Raw genomic sequence first — 24,890 nt, 5'->3', positions numbered from 1 at the left:
ATAAAAAACAGCAATGTAATACAATGCACTATTAGACATTATTGTAATTTATTTTTTTTATAAAAATTCCATTCTATGTGTTAGTGAATTTTTTTAATATTTTAGGCAGGAAATGGCAGGAAATTCGTTTTCAATGTTGACTCCATGGCTATGGCCTTGGGTGACATTACCAAAACTTGGCGGCTGGTGTTGTATGTAAATTACATGGGGAGTGGAAGTGTAGTGATTAGGTCACGGCGCTATGAACCAGGCGGCCCGAGTTAAAATCCTGGCCACGCCTAACATCAGTGGTGATTATCTAAACTGGTCCCGGGCCTCTCTTGGATCAAGTCGGCCGTAAATGAGTACCTGGTCGCGGTAGTGGGGAGACAAAGGTGGCGGGGCGTGGCACCGGTTACACCGCCCCTCGTACACTATTGCTGCTTGCTAACAGCCCTTTGCCCAACAGCCTGTATGTTATATTCTTGGTTCTTTCGGTAAAGTCACGTAGAAGGGAAATAATAAAATAAAATCATCAGGTGTGGTTTTCACACATGATGATGATTGCTTGTGTTGCAATCGAAACGTCGTGAGAATTTTATATTTGGTTATTATTTTATTATTTCCCTTCTACGTGACTTTACCGAAAGAACCAAGAATATGAATCCCTGCAGTCACGAAAGCTTTAAATCGAAATTTAGCCTGTATGTTGTACTGTATGTTGACCTTCTTACGCACTATACGTCGCCAACCGTGCTAATCGGAGGTGCGTGGGGGGGGGGGGAAGGACCACAAACTAAACACAAACAGCGGTTCTAGAATCTTGACCCCTCTTGACCTTTGCGTAAAGGCCCTCCCGCCCCCGCCTCGCCCGGTCTCGCCGGCAGGACTACCCCACGTGGCTGCAGCTTCGCGAGCTCGAGCTGCGTCTAGGCGAGCGCTACATCACGCACGAGAGCGACGACGCGCGCTGGCAGGAGTACGCGCGCGACCGCGACCTGCCCTTCCCCGTGCACCTCCGCGACAGCCTCGACCACTCGGCTGTGGCGGCCGCCCTCTCCGCCGCCCGCTGGAGCTGCGCCGTCTCCGCGGAGAGAGCCGCCCTCGCGGAAAATGGTCGCTTCCTTCCCGACGGCGGCGGCGGCGACTGCTACCGCCGGCTCGCGGATATCTCAAGCGACTCGGACATTGTGAAGTGTCTGAGCAAGCGCGTCAACAGCCTGTGATTGTGTTTCATGTGCGAGCGCACGTGTCAATCCACTGCTGCTGAGTGGTGGGACTTCTTAACGCCGGGTGGGTTGTTGACCGGACTTCGCCGTGCTGGTCAAATGTGTCCCCGTGGCTCAAGGTGCACAGCCGAGGAGAGTATTTTTTCTTTGGTCATCCCTTTCAACGCCTTCTCATGCCCCGTTTGAGGACATTGCTAAAGTGGCTGTTTGGTAAGAGGCTGTGGTTGGTGAGACGTTAGTGTTGGTGAAATGTGTTCACGTACAGCCCTTGTGTCAGTCCGTTGAGGGATGAGGGCATCCGCCGATGAGGGCCTCCAGGTCGTGGGTCGTGGGTGGGGTTCTTTGACCGTATTTCAAGTTGGTCCGTGAGAGTTTGTGAAGGTCGGGTGCATAGGCGTTGCTGCATTGCACAACACAATGGATATTTCTGCACTGCCTTCTGCTGACGCAGCCTATTAACTCTTGTTTGATGCATGGTGGTCGCCCATCCAAGCGCTATACCGGCTCAAGCCTGCTTAGATTCTGAGATCTGAAAGATCGTCAGCATTGCGGGCGATTCATCCAATTTTAAAGAAAGTTACGTCAACCTGCACTAACGAGCTTTGGATGGCCTTTGGCAACAGCAACCTTCAGCCTCCAGTGTAAATTCCACATTCCCATGGCAGGGGTTAGTCTCCCAGCGGTGCCACTGAACTTCTCACAAAGTGGGGACCGAATCGGCCCCTCACCAGGAATTGAACTCCCGACTTTCTGATTGCGATTCAAGCGCTCTTCTGACCAACAGTGCCACTTGTCTGGCTTTGACACGAGTACAACAATAACAATTTACATTAATTCAGCATCCAAAAGCAATTGGATTTAGAGATGCTTGACGCATTTTTGTTGTTCATCAAACCGCATTAAGGTCGAAGAGGGGTGGGTGGACGACGAGGGGATCCCTGCAGGGAAACAAAGAGAGAGCAACGCAGTTGGCACAGCCCGGGACCAAGCAACCAGGGCCCAGCTGGGACAGCCCGGACGAGATGTTAACTCCCTCGCCTGGTATACAGGAGGTCGTGGGTTCGATCCCGACCCTGACGTCTGCTGCTGTATATTGGGAGTTTGCGTGTTCTCTCTCCCCGTGGTCGCGTGGATTTTCTCCAGGTCCTCCGGCGTTTCCCTCCACATTTAGAATGAACGCGCGTTTAGAGCAGTGGTTCTTCTTAACCTGGGGTTGCACGCATGCCTTGGGGGGTGCATGATGCCCTTTCTGGGGGTGTGAGACATGCCAGATTGTTTTAGAAGTTACATAATTGAAACCCAAATTAAGCACGGGCATGGAAGTACAACTACTTTGTTTCACCAAACCCTCTATGTATTTATTAACATGTTTTTTTTTACGATTGAGAACCAAAGGGGTGAAAGGCTGCAGTAAAGGTTAAGAACCGCTGATTTAGAGGATCTGGCCGCTATAAATCTTCACATGACGATAAGTCACTTTCGCTGAGCTATATTTTTTGGACAGGTCGCTTCTGAAAGAGAGCTATATAAGCTCAGTGGGCCTTACCTGGTAAAATAAAACATTGTTTTGGTTTATAGTTAAGTTCCAGGGCATCCTTGGGAAATTGGTGCCCTTGAACGAGTACAGTATTAATAATGTGGAGATATTTCATCCAGCGAAGCATTTTTTTTCTTCTTTGGAAAGCCACCTGAATGTGCCTTTTGCCGAGCATGGTGGCGGCACAGACCTGTGGTTCAGTGCGACACTGCCGACAGGGCTTTAAGTTGGCCCGTGGAAGGCGGTAAATCAAAGTACAGGTTCCCCTCGCTCTATGCGGTGGATGTGTTCCAAAGAAAGGGGCGCACAAAGCAAAACTGCACGACACAGCTGCCTGCCGAGTAGCACACACAGCACAATACACAGTGTTGTGCCACATCCAAGTTTATAGCTGAATACGGGTTCCCCACAACTCCGATTAGCACGGTTGGTTCTAGATTTGAAGCTTTCGTGACTGCAAGGATTCATACTCTTAGTTATTTCGGTAAAGTCACGTAGGTAAAAAATTAAATTAAAATTAATAAAAACTAAAAACAATAAAATCACGACGTTTCGAACGGAAGCTTGTGTTGCCTCCGAAATGTCGTGATTTTATTGTTTTTATTAATTTTAATTTCATTTTTTACCTACGTGACTTTACCAAAAGAACTAAGAGTATAGCACGGTTGGCTACGTGCACGCGTTTCCCCGGTTAACCGACTGCTCCTGACCATTATCCCTCTACCGTTGTCGCGTCGTGAATCCGGGTAACTTTAATCGGCTCCCATTTGCGGGGAGAATTACTCGGAGGTTGCGGCTAGACCAAGGATTGTTGTGGACACGCCGAATGTATCCCCTCTGTCACTCATGTTCTTTGGCTTCAAGAATAACAATAACCATGAATAAATAAAACATCCGTACATAATTGGTAGAAATAGGCTATCCGCATGTACGTGAAATTGCACAAACTGAACCCGCGTATAGCGAGGGAGACATGTGAGTTGGTGACCTCTAAATCAGTGGCAGGTTTGAGTGATGATGACCCCTTTTATGCATGCGTTGTTATTTCTTGTTGGGTACGTGCTCTGGTTTTCTTTCAAAAACTAAAAATTAGAAAAGCGGGAATTGGCCAAACATCCCAAAGAGGACCGTCTTGAGACTCAGTCGAGTTTGTTCCCTGGGTAAGTGAAGGGCGTTGTTCTGGTATGTTTTGTGACAACTGCCATTGTTATATTTATTGTCCTATGAAAGTGTTTATATATATAACGATATCAGGAAGGCTGAAAAGATCAATTTTAAGTGAGATAACGATTGTCACGATTTTAGATATATTCTTATCAGTTTACACAGAAGAAATACATTTTGTATCTGGCAATTCATGCCACTATTGGGGTACTGCAGATGAAATAATCAGGTATCCTTTTAATATTTTTTTTTAATATAAACTTGCAATGTCAACCTTGCAGTTTTCTAGAATGTAGTTATACGAACGTTAAGGCTTTTGCTCTATTTTTAATATTATATTTCATAGCTATCAAGATTTACCCTCTGCATTTATGCCGAAGCATATCTGTTGTCAAAATAATGCAAGAGTCAAAGCTATAAACAAACGGCGCAACGTATAAACTTGAAAACAACAAACACATTTTCTTTTAAACATGACAAATATCTGATATTTACGAAGGTGGCAGTTAAAAAAACACAACAGCTGTTCCACCATTCTAAAACATGCACTGAGCCTAGTGGTTCCAAATTGATCCCACATCTGATTCTCGTGCCCATCATGATCATCGGCCATGGTCAATCCACTGCTGGATGAAAGCCTCCCCAAGCCGCCACCACCTGTGACGCAACAACCACCGAGTACCTAATTCTCATGTCAACAAAAACTCAACACAATCGTCAACAATACTGCCTTTAATTTAAATATAAGTCAACTTATCGGGCAGTGGCCCGAGAACCACGGCTGGGGTGGAGGGAATGATGTGTGACATCAGCGCGACGCACGAACCCGGCTCAACGCGCCAGCCAGCCAGGAAGCCAGCCAGCCAGCCAGCAAAACTTTTTTTAAAACATCGTATGGTTAAATTATTTTATGTTATATTAAGAACCATTTCCTGAAATGTCACCGACATCTTTCATTTGAAGGCCACAGTGTTATTGACGAATGTGTTGAGTTTTTAATTGTTGCTTTTATTCATATTTGTGTTTGTGTACCACAATAGCAACGCAGCATGACCAAATAACTTACACATTCTCATTTCCATGTTTTGTTTTTTCACACACAAGCGAATAATTCACAATACAATTATTATTGAATCAGTGCTTAAATGTACGATACATGCATCAAATTGATTGTGTGAAAAACAATGATTGTGATTAATGCCACGTGTAATAGGTTCACGTGATACTTTCCAACCATTAACGATCACAACATTGACAACAATGTTAATACGGGAAGCACGTCTTGAATAAAAACGTGGCCCGGAATCGCAACAATATATTGGATCACGAGAGAGAAAGGTTATTTCAGTCTGACAGTGCACGCCTGTGTTACAATGGAACCACAGAAATTGGATCTGAAGACACGGACAGAGTTTAACGACCAATGCATTAATTTGGACAGAGATGAAAGCATTCCACATTTGAACTTAAAATACATAAAAAAAATAATCTATCGAAAAAACATCTCAATTACGTGTCTGTCTTTAATGAATTTTAATAATTGAGTGTGTGGTCCATAATCTTGAACGTGTCCGATACCAAACACGAATCTCCACGGCAACACCATTTCACTTCTGGATGATTGCTCACAGATGTCCCCCTTCTTAGAATTACCCACTGTTGTGCAACACACATTTAAAATCTAGAAATACGTTTCAAACTAGGTCATCGTTATTGAGCATTGACGAGTTGGATTGGACAAGCTGCCACTTAAAACGGGCTTTGACTTCACGAACGGCGATTCGCGTGCTGTCTTTTTAACTTTTCACACGATAATGCAACACAACTGTTGAGATTAACGATTTCACCTGTATTGATCATGGCTGCCCTACTTTCTAAACATTGCCCATTCACAGCAAAACCACTGTGATAAGCAAGCAATATGTTTGAAAGTGGGTCATGCTATTGAACATCGGTGAGTGGGACAAGATGCATCCGAACTACAGGTTTTGACTTTGCTAAGTTGTTCCTGTTTTTTCTTATTTGTTACACTTATAAGAAAATCATGCAATACCACTGTTGAGATTAATTACGATGCTTGTTTAACAACATACCTCTGCTGAACTGGATACTGCCATTTGAAACTCATGTGTGAGATGCCAGTAAGAAAAATAATAAAGCTTGCAGTGCCATTGCAAATCAAGGCTGAATGTGCTTTTGACATTTTCTCCCTACAGAAAGGGCTTTGGCTTGGTGCCACCTGCAGGATAACTTGGTGAATGGTTGTTACACCGATCAGTGTAAAGCAGAGGGCGTGGTGATGCGTGGATTCGTCAATTGATATCAGTTCTTAAGGCTCGCAATTTTTTTCAAAGCTTCGTCAATTCGGGGCTGTATATAGGGCTCCCTCCCCATGCCGTGCGGCTATGGGGATTGTATTACCATGCTTCCCCATTGCAGGGTCAACGCGGTTCGTGAAGGCTCTCATGGTACACGGCATCGAATTGCGCGCGCAAGAATTGATCATTTACGATATTTGAAAATTGCGTGCGAATGTACTGCCGCTACAAATGGGCTCATGAAAGCGACATGAACACACGAGAGAAAACGAAATGAGAACCAAAACAAGCGAGATAGCAAAACATTGAATTCGTCAATAAAATTATGACGCTGAACTGTGACAATTCCCAACGTTGCTGGGAGGGAGGGTAAACCGTTGACACCCCTCACAAAAGGTGGTGTGATAGAGTAACATAGAATGGTTATCCAGGCAGGCATCCACAAGAACTCAATGTACTCAGGAATTTTTTTTATCAACAATTATCGCCGTGGCGTTTACCTACACATGGAAATACTTTGGGCCTAACATCAGGATTGTACCCGTAGGTTCTCTGTAAACAATTCCAACCTCGCCACGTGACGTAGTCACATGCGTGTACACAACTGTCTAAAAAGTCAAAGAATTACATTTCAAACATCATGTACAACAAAGACTGGCCCTGAATTGTGTACGTTTTCCCGATACCATTGGTGTAATCACATTGTAATTGACATGCAGTTGTACCAGAAGCACAACAACTGATATATAGCACAAGTTGTACTAGAATTATAATAATGAGCTCTTTGCAGTTTAAACGGATTAGGCTAAGCTGTATTTTGTTGCCTGTGTTGCTGCCAATTTAGGAATGAAGTCCATGCCAATTCCAGCTTCAATTTAATCAATATCTCTATCGAAGTCCTCTTCTACCAAACACATAAACACGATCAGTATTTATTGTTAGTCGTTTATTTCGTGCGTTTCTCCAGAGTTCACTTTTCACAACGCCGTCAAATTTTGAGGCTGCAAGTTACGTGAAACGGAGGCCTCGGTAAAAGTTATGCAAGTGTGACATGAATGAAATCTGTACATGATGAGAAAATCCCATCATATAAGAGAATAAGAGCGCAGGTCGGAACACAGACTTCCCCGAACAGTCGTATGGAGATAACCAGGTCCAAAGTGGTCCAACTCTGTGCACTGCTGCCTTGCAGTCGGTCACATTTACTCAAATTTATTTCGATGGTGACCTAAGGCAAGAGGACCACAATGCACTTCTTCAAGAAATGCTGAATATTTCTGCAAAATGCACAGAGGCTTGTGCTTTGGACACATGATTGTGCGCTGCTTGAAACTTAAAACGCACTGCGTTTGAACAAATCAGAAGAACACGTCAGTTGGCGAGTGGTTTTAAAAGCAGGTTTTTTTGTGTTCTCATTATCAAACACTCAAATAAATAACAGAGCAGTGAGACTTATGTTAATCTTTGGAAGTGACCTTCCACTCCTTTACATTTGCATTGTACATTTTAGAATGTTATAGTTGTACTCTATTTGATGGGTTCACAGAAATGGAAGTCTGAGTCAAGTGGTGGTGCAGTCATTCGCGCGCTATGTTATTAACTCGGCGACCCGAGTTTGATTCCCAACCATGCCTAATATCAGTGATGAGTAAGGCAACCACGTGCCCAGCCAGTGCCAACAATTGCCTGAGCTCTGCGGTTCTCCATATGTTAAGATCTTTTCAGTCAATTAATCAGTGTTTACATGTGGGAGGAAACCAGAGCAACCGGAGAAAACCCACGCATGTAAGGTGGCAACACACTATCCCTTACAGCCTGAATAGGTGGGGTCCACATTTAAATATGTGGGAGTCCACAAGGGAGTTTCACAACGTTTGTGTGATCCACGAACACTCACCTCTACAGTCTAGGATTACAGACATACACCACCACCGCCCAGCTACGAATAAGTGCCAAACCTCCATAAGTGAAAGGCATCGGTAGGCCTCCATCCAGTGGTGGGCGAGTTGTAAAACACGGTAGAGTTACAAAAGATGTGCAAATGCAAACAGGACTTTTGCAGGTCATTTCATGACGAGTTCACTGAAACCTGGCACGGGTGGTGGCGCTGGGCTCTTTGTAGGTTCCCGAGTCGGGCCGGGAGACAATCGTGCACTCGGAACCAAGGAGAAGAACTTGAATCGCGTGCCCATCTTCTCCGGGCTCATCAGCATCTCGTAGCCGGCCAGCAATCGCCGGCGAGTCTCGGCGTCACCCGCGTTTCGCAGCAGAATCTGAGTTTGAAAATAAGGCAGAGACCACCCGGTGCTGTCTATGGAGGTTTTTCAAGACTGAGAAGATCGCGAACCCTGAGTAGACAAGTAACAATGCATCGATTGCTGAAGTAATATCAATTATTTTGCTCATGCACCAGATTTGAGCGCATGAAAACTTACACCTCATGACTTATGCAAAGTATATGCGAGTTAAATCTTGACTTAAAGCTTTCGTGACTGGAGGAATTCTAATTATGTGTGTCTTTCAGTAGAGTCACATAGAAAGGTTCAAAGAAAATAACAAAAAACTACGACGTTTCGATCGCAACACAAGCGGTCGTCATCAGGAAGACGCACGCTTGTGTTGCGATCGAAACGTTGTAGTTTTTATTCATTTTCTTTGAACCTATCTACGTGACTTTACCGAAAGACCCAAAGAATATATATGCAAGTTATATGCCAATTACAACGTAAAGTCAATGCAGCGAACAAAACTAAACACGACCATGCAAGGCAGACAAAAAATGAGAACACAAATGATAATGGTAAAAAAAAGACAAAAAATATTATTATTGAATCCTGACATAGCATCAGGACAATTGATCAAACTACTGTGGGGTGATTGGGGGAGTGCAGGGGATGGGAGGGGCAGGGTAAAGTGTTGTATGGCCACCCCCAATGTTCAACCATTTGTTTAAAAGGTGAGCACCTTCCATGACATCACTGATGCATTGCAATGACATCACAGAAGATTTAATATTTAATGTTTCAATGCTACACAATAAATATTGCAATTTTAGTGTCTGCCAAACAACCTTTTGCTGTGCCTTAATCATACCCAGTATTGTTACACAATATTGGCCAATGTGAAGAATGACATTTGGAAGAAAACAAAAATTGACATGAAAAAATAACGAGGATGTGCTAAAGTTGGAACGAGGGTTTATGAGAGTTCAAGAATGTGTGCCACGGGCTAGAGCCCTCATTTTCCAGGCTGCCTCTGGACATAGGAACCAATGGACGACATGTCCCCACTTGACCCTGCACAGACATCACCCCCCTTTTTCAGCTACTGGTGACACAAAAATATCACGTGCAAAGTTTGTGAGGGTTGAGTGAAATATGCATAATTAAAAAAGTATGCCGCACAAACGAGTTGGAGGGGCACTTGTTTACAGTACCAAGCCTTGGGCGAGCCGGAGAGAACTTCCACATTACCGTGGCAATGTTGGCACCACCGAAATCCTGGGTTAGATTCCGGGCAACTACCCATGATGAACTGGGTGTTCCAGTGTAGTGAGTTCGTCTTTGCCCAGTCACCAGACCGCACGCAAAAAACCCACCACATTTTATATTGCTCTGCAGTTAATTTGTGTAAATTCAAGGTCTGTCATTTTAAAAATTCAGTTTGACTGCAATGCGATGAACACTACTTTGTAAGCAGGGCAGGTGGGAAAGTGGCTGCCCCCTCGTTTGGATAAGAAGTCGCTTGATGATATCTCGGAAGTAGTCCTGTGATATCCACCTCCGCTGAACATTCTCGAACATGGGTGCTTGCACTGCCCTGCAAGAGTTCCTTTTAGGATTATTCGCTTCGTGAAATGATACCGAGAACGCAATCTATAAAACAATGGGAAAGGTGTCACAACCGATACAACGATCGATCCTTTATTTGAAAATATGCATCCCTGAATCTTGGAAATTCACTGAATCGCAAGTGGGGGGTGGTGGGAAGCAAATCATTAACATCTGTATTATAAATGTAGAGTCTCTCGGGCTATGATCACTCACACACTCACACAGACCAATTGAACCCTGATGTAAATTCCAGCCTCTATCCTATAACAGCATCGACCGGCACAAATATGAATGATCCATAAGCTCTTCGCTGCATTGTTCCCATCGGGTCCACTGATGAGGCCACGCTGTAAGCTGAGCTGCGTTCCGAACGAGCATTGCGAGGCCCTTTTGCCGTGTCAGAATGTTTGTTCGGCTCCGAGAGACGGAGGGAGAATATGAGATGCCGGAGTAGGGAAGCTCTCAGCTCCACCATTGTGGGCATGCTTTGTGCTGGTGAATACCTCGCATTAAGAAATTCAATAGCTAAGTGCAATATGAAAACTGGTCTTCACGATAAGCACGAGAGGTGAGCCCAGTGTGGGGGTGAAGCACACACCTGCAATCCGGTGCTTTGAGGGCGAGGGGTGGTGGACCGCACACATTTATGAAACTCCCAACCCACTGAGGCTGTGAGGTGACCAAGAGATGGCAGGTACAGCAAGCGGGTGGAATCCAAATGTGCGGAGCTTCGAGTGTTATCCCAACGTACGAGTGTGGTTTTCTCTGGGTACTCCGGTTTTATACCGTACGTCAAACACTAATTCGTGGAATTGGCCAAACATTTCAAAGCAGGACCCTCCTGGGAGTCTCAAGACTCATGTAAATTCCTGGGTTCACCTGGGCATTACTGTAATAATTATTTATACAAGGTGTGCACGTAAATATTTTCCTCCTGTGCATATATCTATTCCTCCATGCGTGCATATCCTTTCTTGGCCCAGATTTCTACAAGTCACTGTGTTGAGAAGAAATGCTTTACTGTTAAACTGTATGTTTCACAAACGCATTAGCTTTAGATCAATAAACGTAAATAATGAATTACTTTACCTGCATACATGATTTTAAGTAAAATCGGCTTCATTGAGTTAAAATAATTTAAATAGCTTCGGGAAACGAACACAAGTGCTTACAATATAATGTGACACTTTTCCGAGAGGTGGCATCTTAATGATTTTTTTGTTCTTTCCTTTTCATTTCTTGGCTCCTTCCTCTGTTGTCACAACAAGTCCCGGTGCTTGTTGACAAACACACTTTCAGGGCGATAAGCCGATAAGGCGGGCACACGCATCGGCGTGGCACTGCGTGAGGATCTTCACTACCTCCACAGGTGCCGTGCCCTGGAGGCCACAAACAACTCCTGAGAGCCGGCTCTCCAGCACGCGAGCCCCGGGGCAAGAAAGGAAAGCGTGTGAAAGGGGTTCCGCTGGCGCGTAGCTAAATCGCAACTCTGCGTCAATACATCACTCGCACTTCGAATGTCAAGCGCTACAAGATGCCGCCGTAAACATTCCTCACAGAAGCAGGGCATAATACCAACCGGGCCGGTCCAAGTCGACGACCTGGAAAATATTTCCAGACCCAGCGAACCGCAACCAGTTGAAGGGGATGAGTATGGAAGGAAATGTATGGGGAAAAAGGATGCCCTTTGTTTGTAGATAAATGACAACACCGTGAGAATACATCACCCGCACTTCAAATGGATGGCAAGCGAGAAAAGAGGCTGAGAACGATATTCATAAGCAGGGAATAATTTCAGTCCGGGTCGCTGAACCGGAAAGCATGCACGCAGCACACTGCATCCAGTATAAACATCTCACTATGGCTGTCGCCACTAGTCACGTGCCACCTATTACAGTTTACGAGCAACCCAAAAAAAGAATCGGTGATAAATCAAGCCCTGTTCGAAAGGTCAAATTTATAACATATGCTATCCCAGTCAAGTTTTGTGTTGTGGTTTGTATGTCTGTTTATGTTTATATCTATATGTAACAGGAGTTATTTGAGTTGATAGAGATTTTAACCAGACACAATATAAGTCTAAGCCAGTTAATGAACCTTAATGACATCCAATTAACTGGCTTAGACTTATATTGTGTCTGGTTAAAATCTCTATCAACTCAAATAACTCCTGTTACATGGAAAATCATCCCACGGCAGGACCGACGTGAAAAATCTTAATGAAATTACTTAATGATGTTTACTCGGATAAATAAAGCACACATGTATTTATAATTAGCATAACTTTGTGATTTTAAATAATTACTTTACAAAGCCATAAATATTCTTTGGGTCTTTCGGTAAAGTCACGCACATAGGTTGAAAGAATATTAATTCCTGCAGTCACGAAAGCAATAAATCCCAATGACAAATGTCATTCAGTTTAATGAGGGCTAAATGCGCCAAGTTCACTGTGCCAGGAAAAACAATTAAATTTGTTTTATTACAGAGCGGTGTCCTGTACACAGACAAGCACAGACACGCACGGATCTGGCAATGAAGTGTGCATTCAAGGTGTAAGAATAAAAAAAAACTATTTGGCAACGGGAAATTAAGTGAGATTTGCAATTGGCGGTGATCTTATGCCACGTCATCTTTAGCTTGGAACAGTAGAACCAAGGAGCAAGCGAGACGTAGCTGCTATGAAGTGTGCAGGGGGTGCAACTGCACAGAGACCCACAGGACAGATGGGCCGTGGACGCAGAGTTAATAATAAGGCGGAGAAATTGGGACAGGGAGTCCCATTCAATTCCTTGCACGAGGGTTCATGCTATCCACACTACACCACTGAAAAAGAGCCTTGCTAGGCCACACCAAGCATGTCTGAGCACGAATCGGGGTCCGAATTCTAACCTTCAAGCGCAGGTCGATGCCCATGTTTTGAAGAAAATCTCGCTGGGCGATTGGCCCCAGGCAGGTCACCCCGTGGCCCTCGGTCGCGCGACGCAGGTATGCAAAGTCGACGTCGGCCGTCAGGTCAGCCAACCCCGGGGCGCACAGCACGTGGTGCGGTTTGTGGCCACGGAAGCCCTGCGCGCATACACACGCGCACACGCATGCACACGCGCACACGCATGCACACGCATGCACACGCATGCACACGCATGCACACGCATGCACACGCGCACACGCATGCACACGCACACACGCATACACACGCATACACACGCATACACACGCGCACACGCATGCACACGCACACACGCATGCACACGCATACACACGTATACACACGCGCACACGCATGCACACGCGCACACGCATACACACGCGCACACGCATGCACACGCATACACACGCGCACACGCATGCACACGCATGCACACGCATACACACGCGCACACGCATGCACACGCATGCACACGCATACACACGCGCACACGCATGCACACGCACGGCAGGCAAAAACACGGAACATTACGCACACGGCACATGATGGAATCAAATCGCATTTATACTGTGCTCGCCAATAAAAGACAACTCTAAAAAGCTTACCACATTATTCAATAACATAGACTGCTAATTGTAAATGAACCTAGGTTATGCATTAGAAAAATCGCATGCCCCGTTTAGGTAAAACCGTGCACAGTTTACTGTATAATTTGACATGACGATATATACACGTGCAGCTCTTTTCCAATCCACTGCTGGATGAGGGCCTCTCCATGGCACGTGAATGGGAAAATGGAACAATGCTGAAATATGTGCAAAGAATCGTAGAGATATATGATTATAATTATAATTACACCAAGAGAAGTGAAGAGGGGCACTTGAATCAAAGATGAAAGTGACACATCATCTTGTATGTATGGTGAACTTCTTTCGCACTGTGCGTAGTCAACCGTGCTAATCGGAGGTGCGGGTGGAAGGACAACAAACTAAACACAAACAAGCAGTTCTAAAGAAATGAGTTTTAAATCTAGATTTAAAAGTGCATCGCTCCAGTGGCTTCCTAACATCGGAAGAGCGTTCCAGACGGCCACGGAAATAAAGTAGGCTTGGGCAGGACACATCGCTCAATTTAAATGATGGCCAATGAATACAATTTACAATCAAATGGCAGCCAAAGGAAATAAAGCACCGGGAGAGGATGACCACTGTGCGGATGGAACAATGAAATTAGCAGTGAAATCTTAACACCGTGAAATTGCAGGATCCGCGCCACTTTGCCCAGTTTTGTCCCATGGCGAGAGCGGGGAGCTCACCCGGAAGGTGTCGGTGCCGGTGCCCTCGTGCCCATAATCGGCGATGAGCGCCCCCCCGCCGTGTGCGGCCACGCGCTCGGCCAGGTTCGCCACGAGCACCGCGGCCTCCGCACACACCTCCACGTGCTCCCGCACCTCCCCGGCCTGCGGTCCGACGAGCGGAAGAATCGCGCAGCTGCTTGTGGCCACGCACCCAGCACCGGAGCTTAACATCTCACTTACTCAATATTGTTGTTGCCTGGATCGCTGGCCGGCTGGAGAAGGCACGTGACTGGTAGCCACAGCCGTAGCGGCAGGCATACTGGACATGGTTGTGCCGGGCGCATAAATATTATCCAAGGTTGCCGGACTGGACAGACCCGGCTGAAATTAAGCCCTGCACAGCACTATTCCATTGCTATTCTATCATACATCGACAGATTAATATATTCTCATCTAATGAGCGTTAGATACATTCTCGTAGACCTATTGTACTTGGATTTTGTAATATGAGCAATACAAGTCTGCAAACGACAGAGGGCAGCATTTTCCCACACATGATCTCTGAATACTTGAATCCCAGCTTTCAACAACTCACTCCATATTACATGCAACTGCTGAATCTGGTACATAAAACACCACGACACAGCAACATTTTTTGTTAATCCCGACAAAATCAAATTCATTATAAAGGGCCTGCATGGAATATCACTTTTCGTAAAAATGCATTAAGTTAATTTGGCAGTTAACCATGGCTTGGCTAATGTATCCACCTGTTCAGCCCTCCATGGCCCTAATTAAGGGCCAGGACAACCCCATGCAGGTATTATTACACGCAGCTTAATTACGTGAGATGGCAGAAGACAGAAATCTCAAAAGCGAGACAGTGGGGATTGTTTTTTTGTGTTTTAACCTGACCTGAACAAGAGCACTCGAGGCCAAGCTGGGAGTTGGAGCCATCACAAACCTCAACCCAAAAGGCAACTCCGGATCAATGTCGACCATCACCTCCCTCCAGCCGCGCTCCGTTTTCTGTGTACAAACAACACCACTTTTAGGTCGGTTTTTTTTCCCCATTACTGGCTAAAAGTAACAAAGCACAGGTTTACAACTCGTGTCGAGCAGAGGTACGGAAACGTTTCATTCTGGAGCTGCCCGATAGCATTTTCAAATAGCTTTTGTGAGCCACACATTAGTCAATACTAAAATTTAGACTGTATCCATTAACCAAACTTAGCACTCTATGCATTAATCAGTTAGGTCTGCATGTATTGACTGCGGTGCTCAGAACTTTGAATCATAACAGGTGATAACGCATTTTAAAACTAGAAAGCATTGGCAGGTCACACACCTTCCCCTCTGGTATCTGATTAATGTGGCCGATATGCTTTCAGCAAGGGACAGATATCATTTGCAGGCCAATTCGAAGTGACTGGCCCCATGATGTGGCCAAGGGCCGCATGAAATTAAGTCATGGGTGGTTTCTCCTGATGTGGTGTACGGTGTGCAACTCAAGCATTATTTATTTACATTGTGGTTCTCGCAATGGAAATCAGGTCGTACAACAGTACCGATTAAGCACATTTTCACGAGCGATCCACAGCCATAAAAACACAAAAACAAAAGCGCACTAACCTTGAACGTATGGATGGGCAACGCATCAAAGAATTCATGTGCCACAAAGAAAGTGAAGCCTATAAAAAAAATGACATCACGTCAAATAAACGTTATTACTTAAAGCTGTTACGTAAGATTGTTGATATTAATAAAAAATAGCGTCTTTGGTTTTCTTTGTTGAAACATTAAATGAATTTGGCACAGTTGACCTTCTGGCACATCTTGCAGATTCCGATGCCAGCAGACTGGAATTCCACTCCTCGTTACGCGTTGTTTGTAGGTGGAAGATTCCGCTTGCGCGTGGGAATCCAGGCTCGCCTGCTGCTCTTGCGTCTTGCCGATGAGCACCTGCTCTTGCACCTCGCTCAATGTGGAGCTCACTTCCACCAAGTGCAGAGCCACCTCCGTTTTGTCCAGAACTTGCCTCAACTGCTCGACCACCTAGAAAGAGCAGAAAACGGATGTGGAGGATTCTTGTTCACACTGCGGGGAATTTAAGAATCAACGACAGAGATTTTCGTAGAAAACCGTAGATTCGCATATAGACCCAGTGATTAACATAGAGATCATCAGCCTCACATAGACCCTTGGACTCACAGAGACCCATATATATATGGAATAATCACAAAGCTTTTGATTTATGGACCTCATTGTTAGAACCTGTGTGTGTGTGTGTTTCAATGGTGTAATAAATTCAAACATTTTTGAAAACCAATATATTTCACTTATTGTTCAACACTAACCTATGTTACCGCAGTCTTGGGTGAAATAACTTTAGGTGATGTATTTCATGTTGTTGATGAGGATTGTGATGTGCATTTGCATGTATGTATGTATGTTGAACTTCTTTCGCACCATACATAGCTAACTGTGCTAATCGAAGATGCGGGAACTGGTTTAAAGGGGAGGACAAACCCGGAGCACATCACTGGCCAGGCTGCCACGTCCTGGGCCAAGCTCCACCAGACGAAGAGAAGGGGGCTTCCCAGCAGCCACCCACTCGCTCACGCACCACACAGCCACCAGCTGAGGCCCAACGGATGACAAAAAGAAGATCCACAACCACACATCATTGCTGACCGTGGCCCATCTCCATGATGAGTAGACAATCTGCATCTTTGTCAAAAGGAGCTTCTCCGAAACTGCTCAATAAAATTTTAAAGAAAGAAATTGAACTTGCAAGCTTACGATGTTTAGTTTATTGAACGGACAATGACATTCTCAAGAGAAAAAAAGACATTTTAACCGGCATTGTTTATCCCGTCTGGGATTTACATCTCAATGCGTAGTAAGGCAAGTCAAGTGTCAAAATCATACAACAGATAGGCATGTGGGATTGGGCGAGCCAAATAAGTTTCACGTGAGTTTCATATCACCCCATCAATAGGACGGGGATGCCCACTTGTGTATCATACGAAGCTTAGCTACAGCAAAGTGTTCATTCAATGTAGTTGTGGAAAACACAAGACGCTTGTGTACCTCTCCAAATATCTGGCTGATCTCTGGGGATGTAATAAAATCGCCACGCTCTCCAAGCATGTCGTGGTGGATATAGTATCCCTGCAAAAGAATTCGAATCATATCATCACATACAAGAAAACGTGGTTTAATCCGCTGTGCTCTGCACCCAAAACAATTCACAACACCCGTGCAAAGTGTACTTACTGCACCTAGACGTGTACACAACGCTCGCCTTCATCAGTTAATGGAAAAAAGCACAAGCGTGTTTTCAGAATAAAAATTCGAGTAATAATTAAATTATAAACTTTCTCCTTCAATGAGCTTGTAAAAAACAGGCAGGTTAATTAAAAAAATAATAACGCGTGTCACGGACGCTAAGAAAACAAGAACTTGAAGTTTCGGCTGACTTGGCTGATATATTTACATCTACTGAAACATTGAGATTTTTGTTCTGACAGACAAGAATGCTGTGGATTTCATGTACAAATCAAATATGCTCTTGTGACGGTTATATAAAAAACATCGCGTGACCTGCCTTTGCGGGGTTGGTCAGGACCTCTCGCATGTATTCCGCTGTCGATATGGGTCCAGTGGCCTTGATTTTAGACACCAAATGCTTCAGCATCGGCGTCACCTCCACGCCACTCTCTGGATGAGTGGATGAAAATCTCTCGACGTCCATCCGCGTTTCCAAAAGACCTATAACGTCATGTGGTACAAGGTTAAGATTATTGCAACTTAATTTTCACGTGCAAAATCTATAATCGATTGTTTTAGCTCAACAAGCAATGAAAGAGGATTCGTGGATTGCAAATGATCCTCGTACTCACAACACGCGCATATAATTGCGCGTGAGAAACTAGATGATTAACAATTTATATGACGTGTGCAATTATGTAAATTATGCTGTTACATTTGCACTAATGGAGTGAAGAAAATGATTTAATTGAAATAGATCAAAAGAGGCAAAAATACAAAGGACATGATGAAAAATAAAACATCATACATTTTACAACTGAGTTGTAACCCTGAAATGTGACACTTCATTGAATCGCTGGGGAAGGTGCCGGAATGAGTACTGCCTTGTGTTAACATTGTGCAGTACAAAAAGTTGTTTTTTTTGTGTAAGTCGTGCTGTTCAGGAGGCTACCGTTATAATTTATAAATGCATCACATGAGCTAGAACAATATTTTTTTGTAAGTGTATACTTCTGAAATATAACGTGTGATTTACAAAAACATGATGAAGCATGCATGTACATTTACTTCACGATCCCATTACAGGGTTCAGAGTTTATCCTTCATTGAAACGGAACATGGTTTAAAAACTGACAATATATTTAAAAAAAAACACATCTTTGGAATTTTAAATTAAAATTCCTATAATTACGATTCAACAAAGCATCAGTGAGAAAGTCGGTAATTACGGGTGGGCTCAAAAGGAAGAGTTTAATTTTGCAGGCAGCGAGGAATGCAAACGACGCTCAAAACCTCCGGTCGTCGCCGTCACCCCCGTTAATACCGCTCCCGCTTCTATTAAAGGATCGCGGAGATTGACAGAGCTCGGATTGTGTGGCGACGATCTCACGACCCCAGGGTGCAGCCCTAATTCTGAGCGTCACTCAGAGGCTCAGTCGGCCCGCTCAGCTGCAGGTGACTATTAATTTGGGGGGGGGGGGGGAATTTCCGTGCCCGGCAGCCGGCGCGGTGAATGGAGGGTGGGACCGCTTGTGAGATGAACGTGGCCGCCAGCATTCGACACCAGCACTTCGGTGGCCGTAAGAGCTGACAATTCCTTCGCTTTATTAGCCGGAGACGAGAGGCCCCGGTGAGGTGCGTTACCAAGCTTCACAGTTGTGGTTGGATGCGGAGGGCAATGTTCGTGGTTTCATTGTTACACTGCACGTATGTACGTAACTATGTATGATGGAAACGTGTACTGTATTGGTTATTTTAAAATAATGAGGCACGAAGCTTGATATTGTTTTTTATACTTTGCTTGCTTACAATTTTTGTTTTATTACATTTAAATATATATTGTGCAAACACTTTATCATTGATATCCGTCGATTTGTAGTAATATTAATCCTTAATGGGGTTTTGTTAATAAATTGTATAGGCCACTGAAATGGACCAGAAAACACAAAGGGCTGCCAATCAACAATTAGCAGTGCTCACAAAACAACAGCCTCTCTGCTCAGTTCATTCTCTCAGTCCCAACCCAGGCTACATTTCAAAAAAGGGGGCCACAGAGGACAAATCAACTCGACGCCAGGTGAGGTATTGTGCGTTAATGAGGCAGGAAGTGGGACGGCATAAAAACCCCATTAAGTTCTTTAATTCGAGCAAAGTGTGGAAAAGATCCACAAAAAGTGTGGGTTTTTTTTTTGTTCACATCATTTGAGCGCTTAGCCGTGTCAAGAATTGCCTTTGTTTAAAACAGGGGAGGGGGGGGAAGCCTTTGTCCATAGGTGCTTGTGCTGGTGCTTTTGCAGAGAATGTTCCTCTAAAAGGACCCTGTCTGCAGCCCGGTTGGTGTCCCCGTGTGTGTTCAGTCTTAATGGTGTCGTGCTTTTGTGATGTCCAAGGACCTGGCCTTCAAAATCCCAAGAAAGAAATTGGCAGGGGGCCTTCGTCCCTTCATTGAACATGTACCATTAAATTAGCCGCAAACCCTCACTTCTAAGCTGTGGATCTGGGGGGGGGGACTATTACTCTATATTAACCAATTGAGGTTAGAAAATAAAGCCCATATACTGCATTTAAAATAACATGCATAAGCAACTACGAAGCAAAGCATATTATAATACGTGGAATTTGCAGAAAAGAATGTTGAGAATGAAGCCGTTTATTTAACAAAAACAAGAATGTAAAAAGGAGTTAAAGTTTGGGGACTTATTTGCACATTGAACTGCTAATTAAAACATACAAATAATAACAGATTCCCAAACATTTTAGCACATTGATAAATACTGAGCTGTGTCGAGCAAACAGCCAATCTGGCGAAAAAAACATTCTTAGTTCTAGTAGGAAATCATTATCAGGCAATTAAACTATAAACAGGCATTAGCTTGTGGCGAAAGCAGTAATTTTCTAGTGCCTAATGCCTTGAAGCTAGTGGCCTCTTAATCCTTTTCAAAAAGTGCAAACAGCAAAACAGAGCCATCCCTAATCTGGTGATTAATCCACAGTTGGAAGCTGTTCGCCCAAGGCTTTGGAAACATTAGCTTGAAGCAGTTCAAATTACAGCAGGGAGAAACTAAAAGCAGTGATTCTTCTTCTTCTATCGCAGGCTGCGTACACGATACGACATCGGCAAGCCAACTACACGGCCATAAAGTAGATCATATTAAACTCACATACAGAGAGTAATTAAAACACTCATCAATGGAATAAAAAAAACGTATTTATGGAATGACAAAACATGCAAGTGAAAAACTGTTTAGAAAACAAAAGTACGGAGGCTTTCATATTCTTTGATTCTTTCGGTAAAGTCACGTAGATACAAAAATGATTTTTCTCCGCCTGATGACGACCGCTTGTGTTGCGATCGAAACGTCGTGAGTGTTAGCGTTTTATAAAACAAAAAATTATTGTATTATTTGTATTTGATTATTTTATATCGACGTGACTTTACCGAAAGAACCAAAGAACATTAATTCCTGCAGTCACGAAAGTTAAGTCAAAATTTTACTGAGGCTTTCCTGAAAAAGATGTACTATTATTATTCAATCAAATGCAGTTGGACAGCATTGTCGTGTCTTGCATAGTTATACAGAGAAATCTCCTCTCATGCACTTCCTCTTGCCCACTGTTTCTATTCTAGCTACAACTCCCAAATCGCCCTAGAATTGGTATCGTGGAAGTAACATTATCGATCCTATTATCTGCCATTTAGAGCAGAAAACAAAAGTAAGCGAGAAGTAGCGGAGAATTCAATCAGTCGCGATTTTGCGCACATAACCTCGTAATCTGGAAATTACTGGCACATTGATCCAATTCTCCGCGCTTTTGCACGGGTGTTAAGCAGTCTATCAATCATTCCATTATAAACACGTGGCAAGTGGAGACGCGCATTTTATCCACACACGGATAAGAGTAAAACGTAAGGAAAAAACTCGAATATAATTGGATCCACAAATATAACCCCACACGTGTAAATCTTATCTTAGCTACTAGGTACATTCATTGATGCTACCATCTCTAATTTTTATTTATTATTGTAATCAATGCAGTAGAGTATTAATAGTTTCAATGTATCGTTGTAAATAAACAAAACGCATTGTCGCCGTAAAGAATGATACACAGAAAACGACGACGTAGCTTGCTATCTCAGCGAGTTTGACAAAACATTAGCTCAAGACCAAGAATTGTTGAGGGTAATTTATTTAAATGTCACAGCCCTATATTGATCCACTGCTGGATGATGCCCTCTCCACACCGTGAGGGTTATTCGACCAAATTTCATCACGTTGGTCGGTGCATATTTCACCACGTTGGGCATGTGTGGGGAGCATAGACGTGGGCACATTGAAGTGCAATACAACAATAAATGTGGTTGCATTGCCTTCTGCATGTGCCCAAGTGTAATCATACTCGCACTCCGTAAACAAACAACCCCACAAAATACGACAGTGATGTTCGTGAGCACCTAGTTATGGGACGAGCACACCCCACACGCCCGGCCGCCTTTGTCTCCCCTGTGTCAACGTTTAATTCACACCGCGCCAGATACTTATTTAAGGCCGAGTTGACCTCGAGGAGATCCCAGGGTAAAAAATCCCATGCAGCTTGACAAGTTGTTATCCGAGGCCGGGAATCGAACTGAGGTCACAGGATTCGTAGCAGTGCAGTGCTTGAACCACCATAAAATGTAGAATAATTCAGCGGCCGTGGTAAATCCACTGCTGGATGAATTCCTTCCGAACCCGCAAACTCTCGCCCGATCCTGCGACATCGCGATACAATATTACAACATGCAATCACTGCGTACTATAGCTAAACCTTGCACACGCGACGGCACGTTTATATACGACTCGCCTGACTGCATAAAGTGCGTCGTTTAACGCAACTCCCGCGCGAAAGTGAGCCACTTTTCTCTCGCTCCGAACTCGGTTGCCGCCCGCACCGACCCTCGACTAGAAGCCGCTGCCGGGAAAGGCGCCCCGACCCCCGCTGGACTGCGGCGCCACTCACCTAGGCCTCGGAGCTTTCGGCGATAGAGACGACGCGCGTCGAACAGCGAGCGGCGCACGACGGCACTCATGACGATTTTCCTCGTCCCTAATCGATTATAAATCGTCTTGCTTTGCTCGCTGCGAGCATTTAAAACGCAACTAAAAAGGGCAAAATAAGAAGTGAACACGGCACGAAGCGCGATCGTGGCGGGCGACTCGCCGCTTGTGGCCGTATTCTCTGGATCACGAGAGATGCTCGCACATAACTTTTTGTTAAAGTTAACGATAACAGTGCGGCTTATAATGCGGTTCGTGTGCTGAGTGTGTGTGTATGTGTAAGATAAAGTTTGTAAAATAAACGGAAAAATAATCTATTGACGACCCGGCACACGAGTGGGGAATTGCGTCTTGTTTTATTTCCCATAGTGTCTCGTAATCGGGGGATTACGGTAACAGCCCCCAGTGTCCACCACGTGCTTTGCACCGTCAGTGGCGCACAGGTCAAGTTTTAAAGGGCCATTTTCAGGCTGAAATATTATTATAATAATATTGTGCACGAATTCAAGTATTATTCAAATAACATTTGACTATTTAAATAACAGTACGTAAGCATTATTTAAATAATATAATTTACATAATTTTATTACAATTGTCATATTTTCATACTGTAATTTTAATAATGTTTAAATACTTTTTACATTCGTGCATTCATTTTTGGCCAGAAGGTAGCGATTAACTAATGAGCGGTGCATCTTCTTGGTTCACGTATAAACCTAATAATATGTCTTTATTATGGTTTTTTTTCCCTTCTACGGACTTTACCGAAAGAACCAAGAAGATGAATCCCTGCAGTCACGAAAGCTTTAAATCGAAATTTAATGAGTGGTGTTTCGTATTAATTGCGTTTGAAACGTTCTGTTAAAATGCATTCGTTTTGGCTTCAAGGGAGGGATGCATGCACTCTGTATTACGAGGGTTTGTCCCTATAACCGCAGGGTTACAATCGCAACGGGATTCCCGGGTTCCGGAATTTCGCTCTGGAAAAATAAAATACCAGAGGAGAATAGGAATAGGAGGGAGGCGCGTAAATATAAAGGAGGGGTTGGACGGATTGTGGGTAGCCCCGGAAAATATAACATGAGAGATTATACATCACCATATTTCTAAGTTTTATTTTTTTTGACAAATTCTGCATTGGGTAGGCGTTCCATACGCATTTAATATAAGCAATTGATGATGATGACAGATGTGTTCATAGCTCGTAAATCAACCTTGCGTGGAGCCGTGGCGCAGTGGTTAGCGCGCTTCGCTATGACCTGAATTCGATTGCCCCGGGCCGCATCTGGGCGGACTCAGTGGCAAGCGATATCTGAACTGGTTCACAATGACAGTCGTGGTGAAGTATGGTCAAACAACCTCCACGATCAATATGGGCCTGGGGAGGTTTTCATTCGCCAGTGGATCGGCAAAGGATCGTGCGTTATTTCTAGATGAACGTTGCCCATATTAGTCTCTAATGCGTTGCTCTTTTTTTTTCTTACTGATACCGAAAATGAGATTCCTTTATCAACTCAGGTGCCTATACACAGGGCCAATGTAGAATGATCAGGTTTACAAATGGACATCTATGAACTTTGCTAGTGTATACAAACTGTATTGCTTTACACTTTTCAACGGGCTTTCTTTTGAGATCAGTTCCTTTTTTGAAATTCAATCCGGGGTTAATTTGCCCACCCAGTATTGAAGCCTTCAGAAGTCAGAATGGTGAATTTGTACACGGAACAGCTACACTGCATAGATGTAATAGCACTCGGGTCTTTAGAAGAGTGCAGTTTACACGAGCGGCGACAATGACCACCACAACCTATAATTTGCAGGGATTCATGTCTCGGTGAAGGTGCTCTGTTTAGGTGGATTATTACATCGCTGGCACGTGACGAGTAGCCACAGCCATAGCGAGAAGTATCCTGGGTGTGGTGTGCCGGATGCAGATTTATTTACATGTTCACCATCCCGGCTGACTTGAATTCCTGCGTATGAGACTGCTTAGCTTATATATGTTGGTTATAAAGATTTTACGAGAGATCCAATAATCATATGGGACGTCATTTAATTTTACAGTTCTGTATGTAGTTTATTTTACTATACCCTATGTTTGAACAATCACGCACATGATATATATTGCATATAATGCATGCAATACTGATATATATATAAAACATCGGGTGCAGTGGTGGCGCAGTGGTTAGGGCAGTATGAACCCTGCTATTAAGTTTGATTCACGACTAACATCAGAGGTGAGCGACGTTGGAAGCCGTTCCTAATATCGGCATCTTCCACCTCTTTGCCAAC

The 24,890-nt window shown here is 44.1% G+C and overlaps 2 protein-coding genes across 3 annotated transcripts in view; one reads left to right on the top strand and one right to left on the bottom strand.

Annotated features, from left to right (window-relative positions):
- LOC144727453 (serine/threonine-protein kinase D3-like) overlaps positions 1-6,091 on the top strand; it is a 46,463-nt gene extending 40,372 nt beyond the window's left edge. The window contains exon 18 of the mRNA XM_078606302.1: positions 867-6,091. Within this exon, the coding sequence (XP_078462428.1) occupies positions 867-1,205 (339 nt within the window). The 3' untranslated portion in view covers positions 1,206-6,091. The remainder of the gene's footprint in view (positions 1-866) is intronic.
- LOC144727454 (protein arginine methyltransferase NDUFAF7, mitochondrial-like) lies at positions 4,897-22,932 on the bottom strand. Of its 2 annotated transcripts, none has more exons than XM_078606303.1 (10): positions 22,558-22,926; positions 17,897-18,060; positions 17,380-17,460; positions 16,816-16,926; positions 16,110-16,341; positions 15,919-15,977; positions 15,202-15,315; positions 14,305-14,448; positions 12,953-13,129; positions 4,897-8,500 (listed from the first exon to the last, which is right to left on the bottom strand). In XM_078606303.1, exons 1-10 carry the CDS (start codon positions 22,625-22,627, stop codon positions 8,291-8,293), a joined length of 1,362 nt encoding a protein of 453 aa, XP_078462429.1. In that variant the 5' UTR covers positions 22,628-22,926; the 3' UTR covers positions 4,897-8,290. The 2 variants fall into 2 exon arrangements, with proteins under 2 accessions (XP_078462429.1, XP_078462430.1); XM_078606304.1 differs by having other exon boundaries at positions 8,494-8,575; positions 22,558-22,932.
- Between the last annotated feature and the right edge of the window lie 1,958 nt (positions 22,933-24,890).

Source organism: Lampetra planeri, chromosome 25 (genome assembly GCF_965212315.1).
Source record: "Lampetra planeri chromosome 25, kcLamPlan1.2.h2, whole genome shotgun sequence".
Lineage (NCBI taxonomy): Eukaryota > Metazoa > Chordata > Hyperoartia > Petromyzontiformes > Petromyzontidae > Lampetra > Lampetra planeri.
The sequence above is the reverse complement of the archived record's forward strand: the minus strand, read 5'-3'. Positions and strand labels throughout refer to the sequence as shown.

Excerpts from the sequence above, each read along its gene's own strand:
- LOC144727454 (XM_078606303.1), bottom strand. The coding sequence starts at position 22,627 with ATGAGTGCCGTCGTGCGCCGCTCGCTGTTCGACGCGCGTCGTCTCTAT. Across the intron at positions 15,316-15,918 it reads TGCCCATCCATACGTTCAAG|AAAACGGAGCGCGGCTGGAG; the intron begins GTTAGTGCGCTT and ends GTTTGTACACAG. Across the intron at positions 13,130-14,304 it reads CCGGCACCGACACCTTCCGG|GGCTTCCGTGGCCACAAACC; the intron begins GTGAGCTCCCCG and ends GTATGCGCGCAG.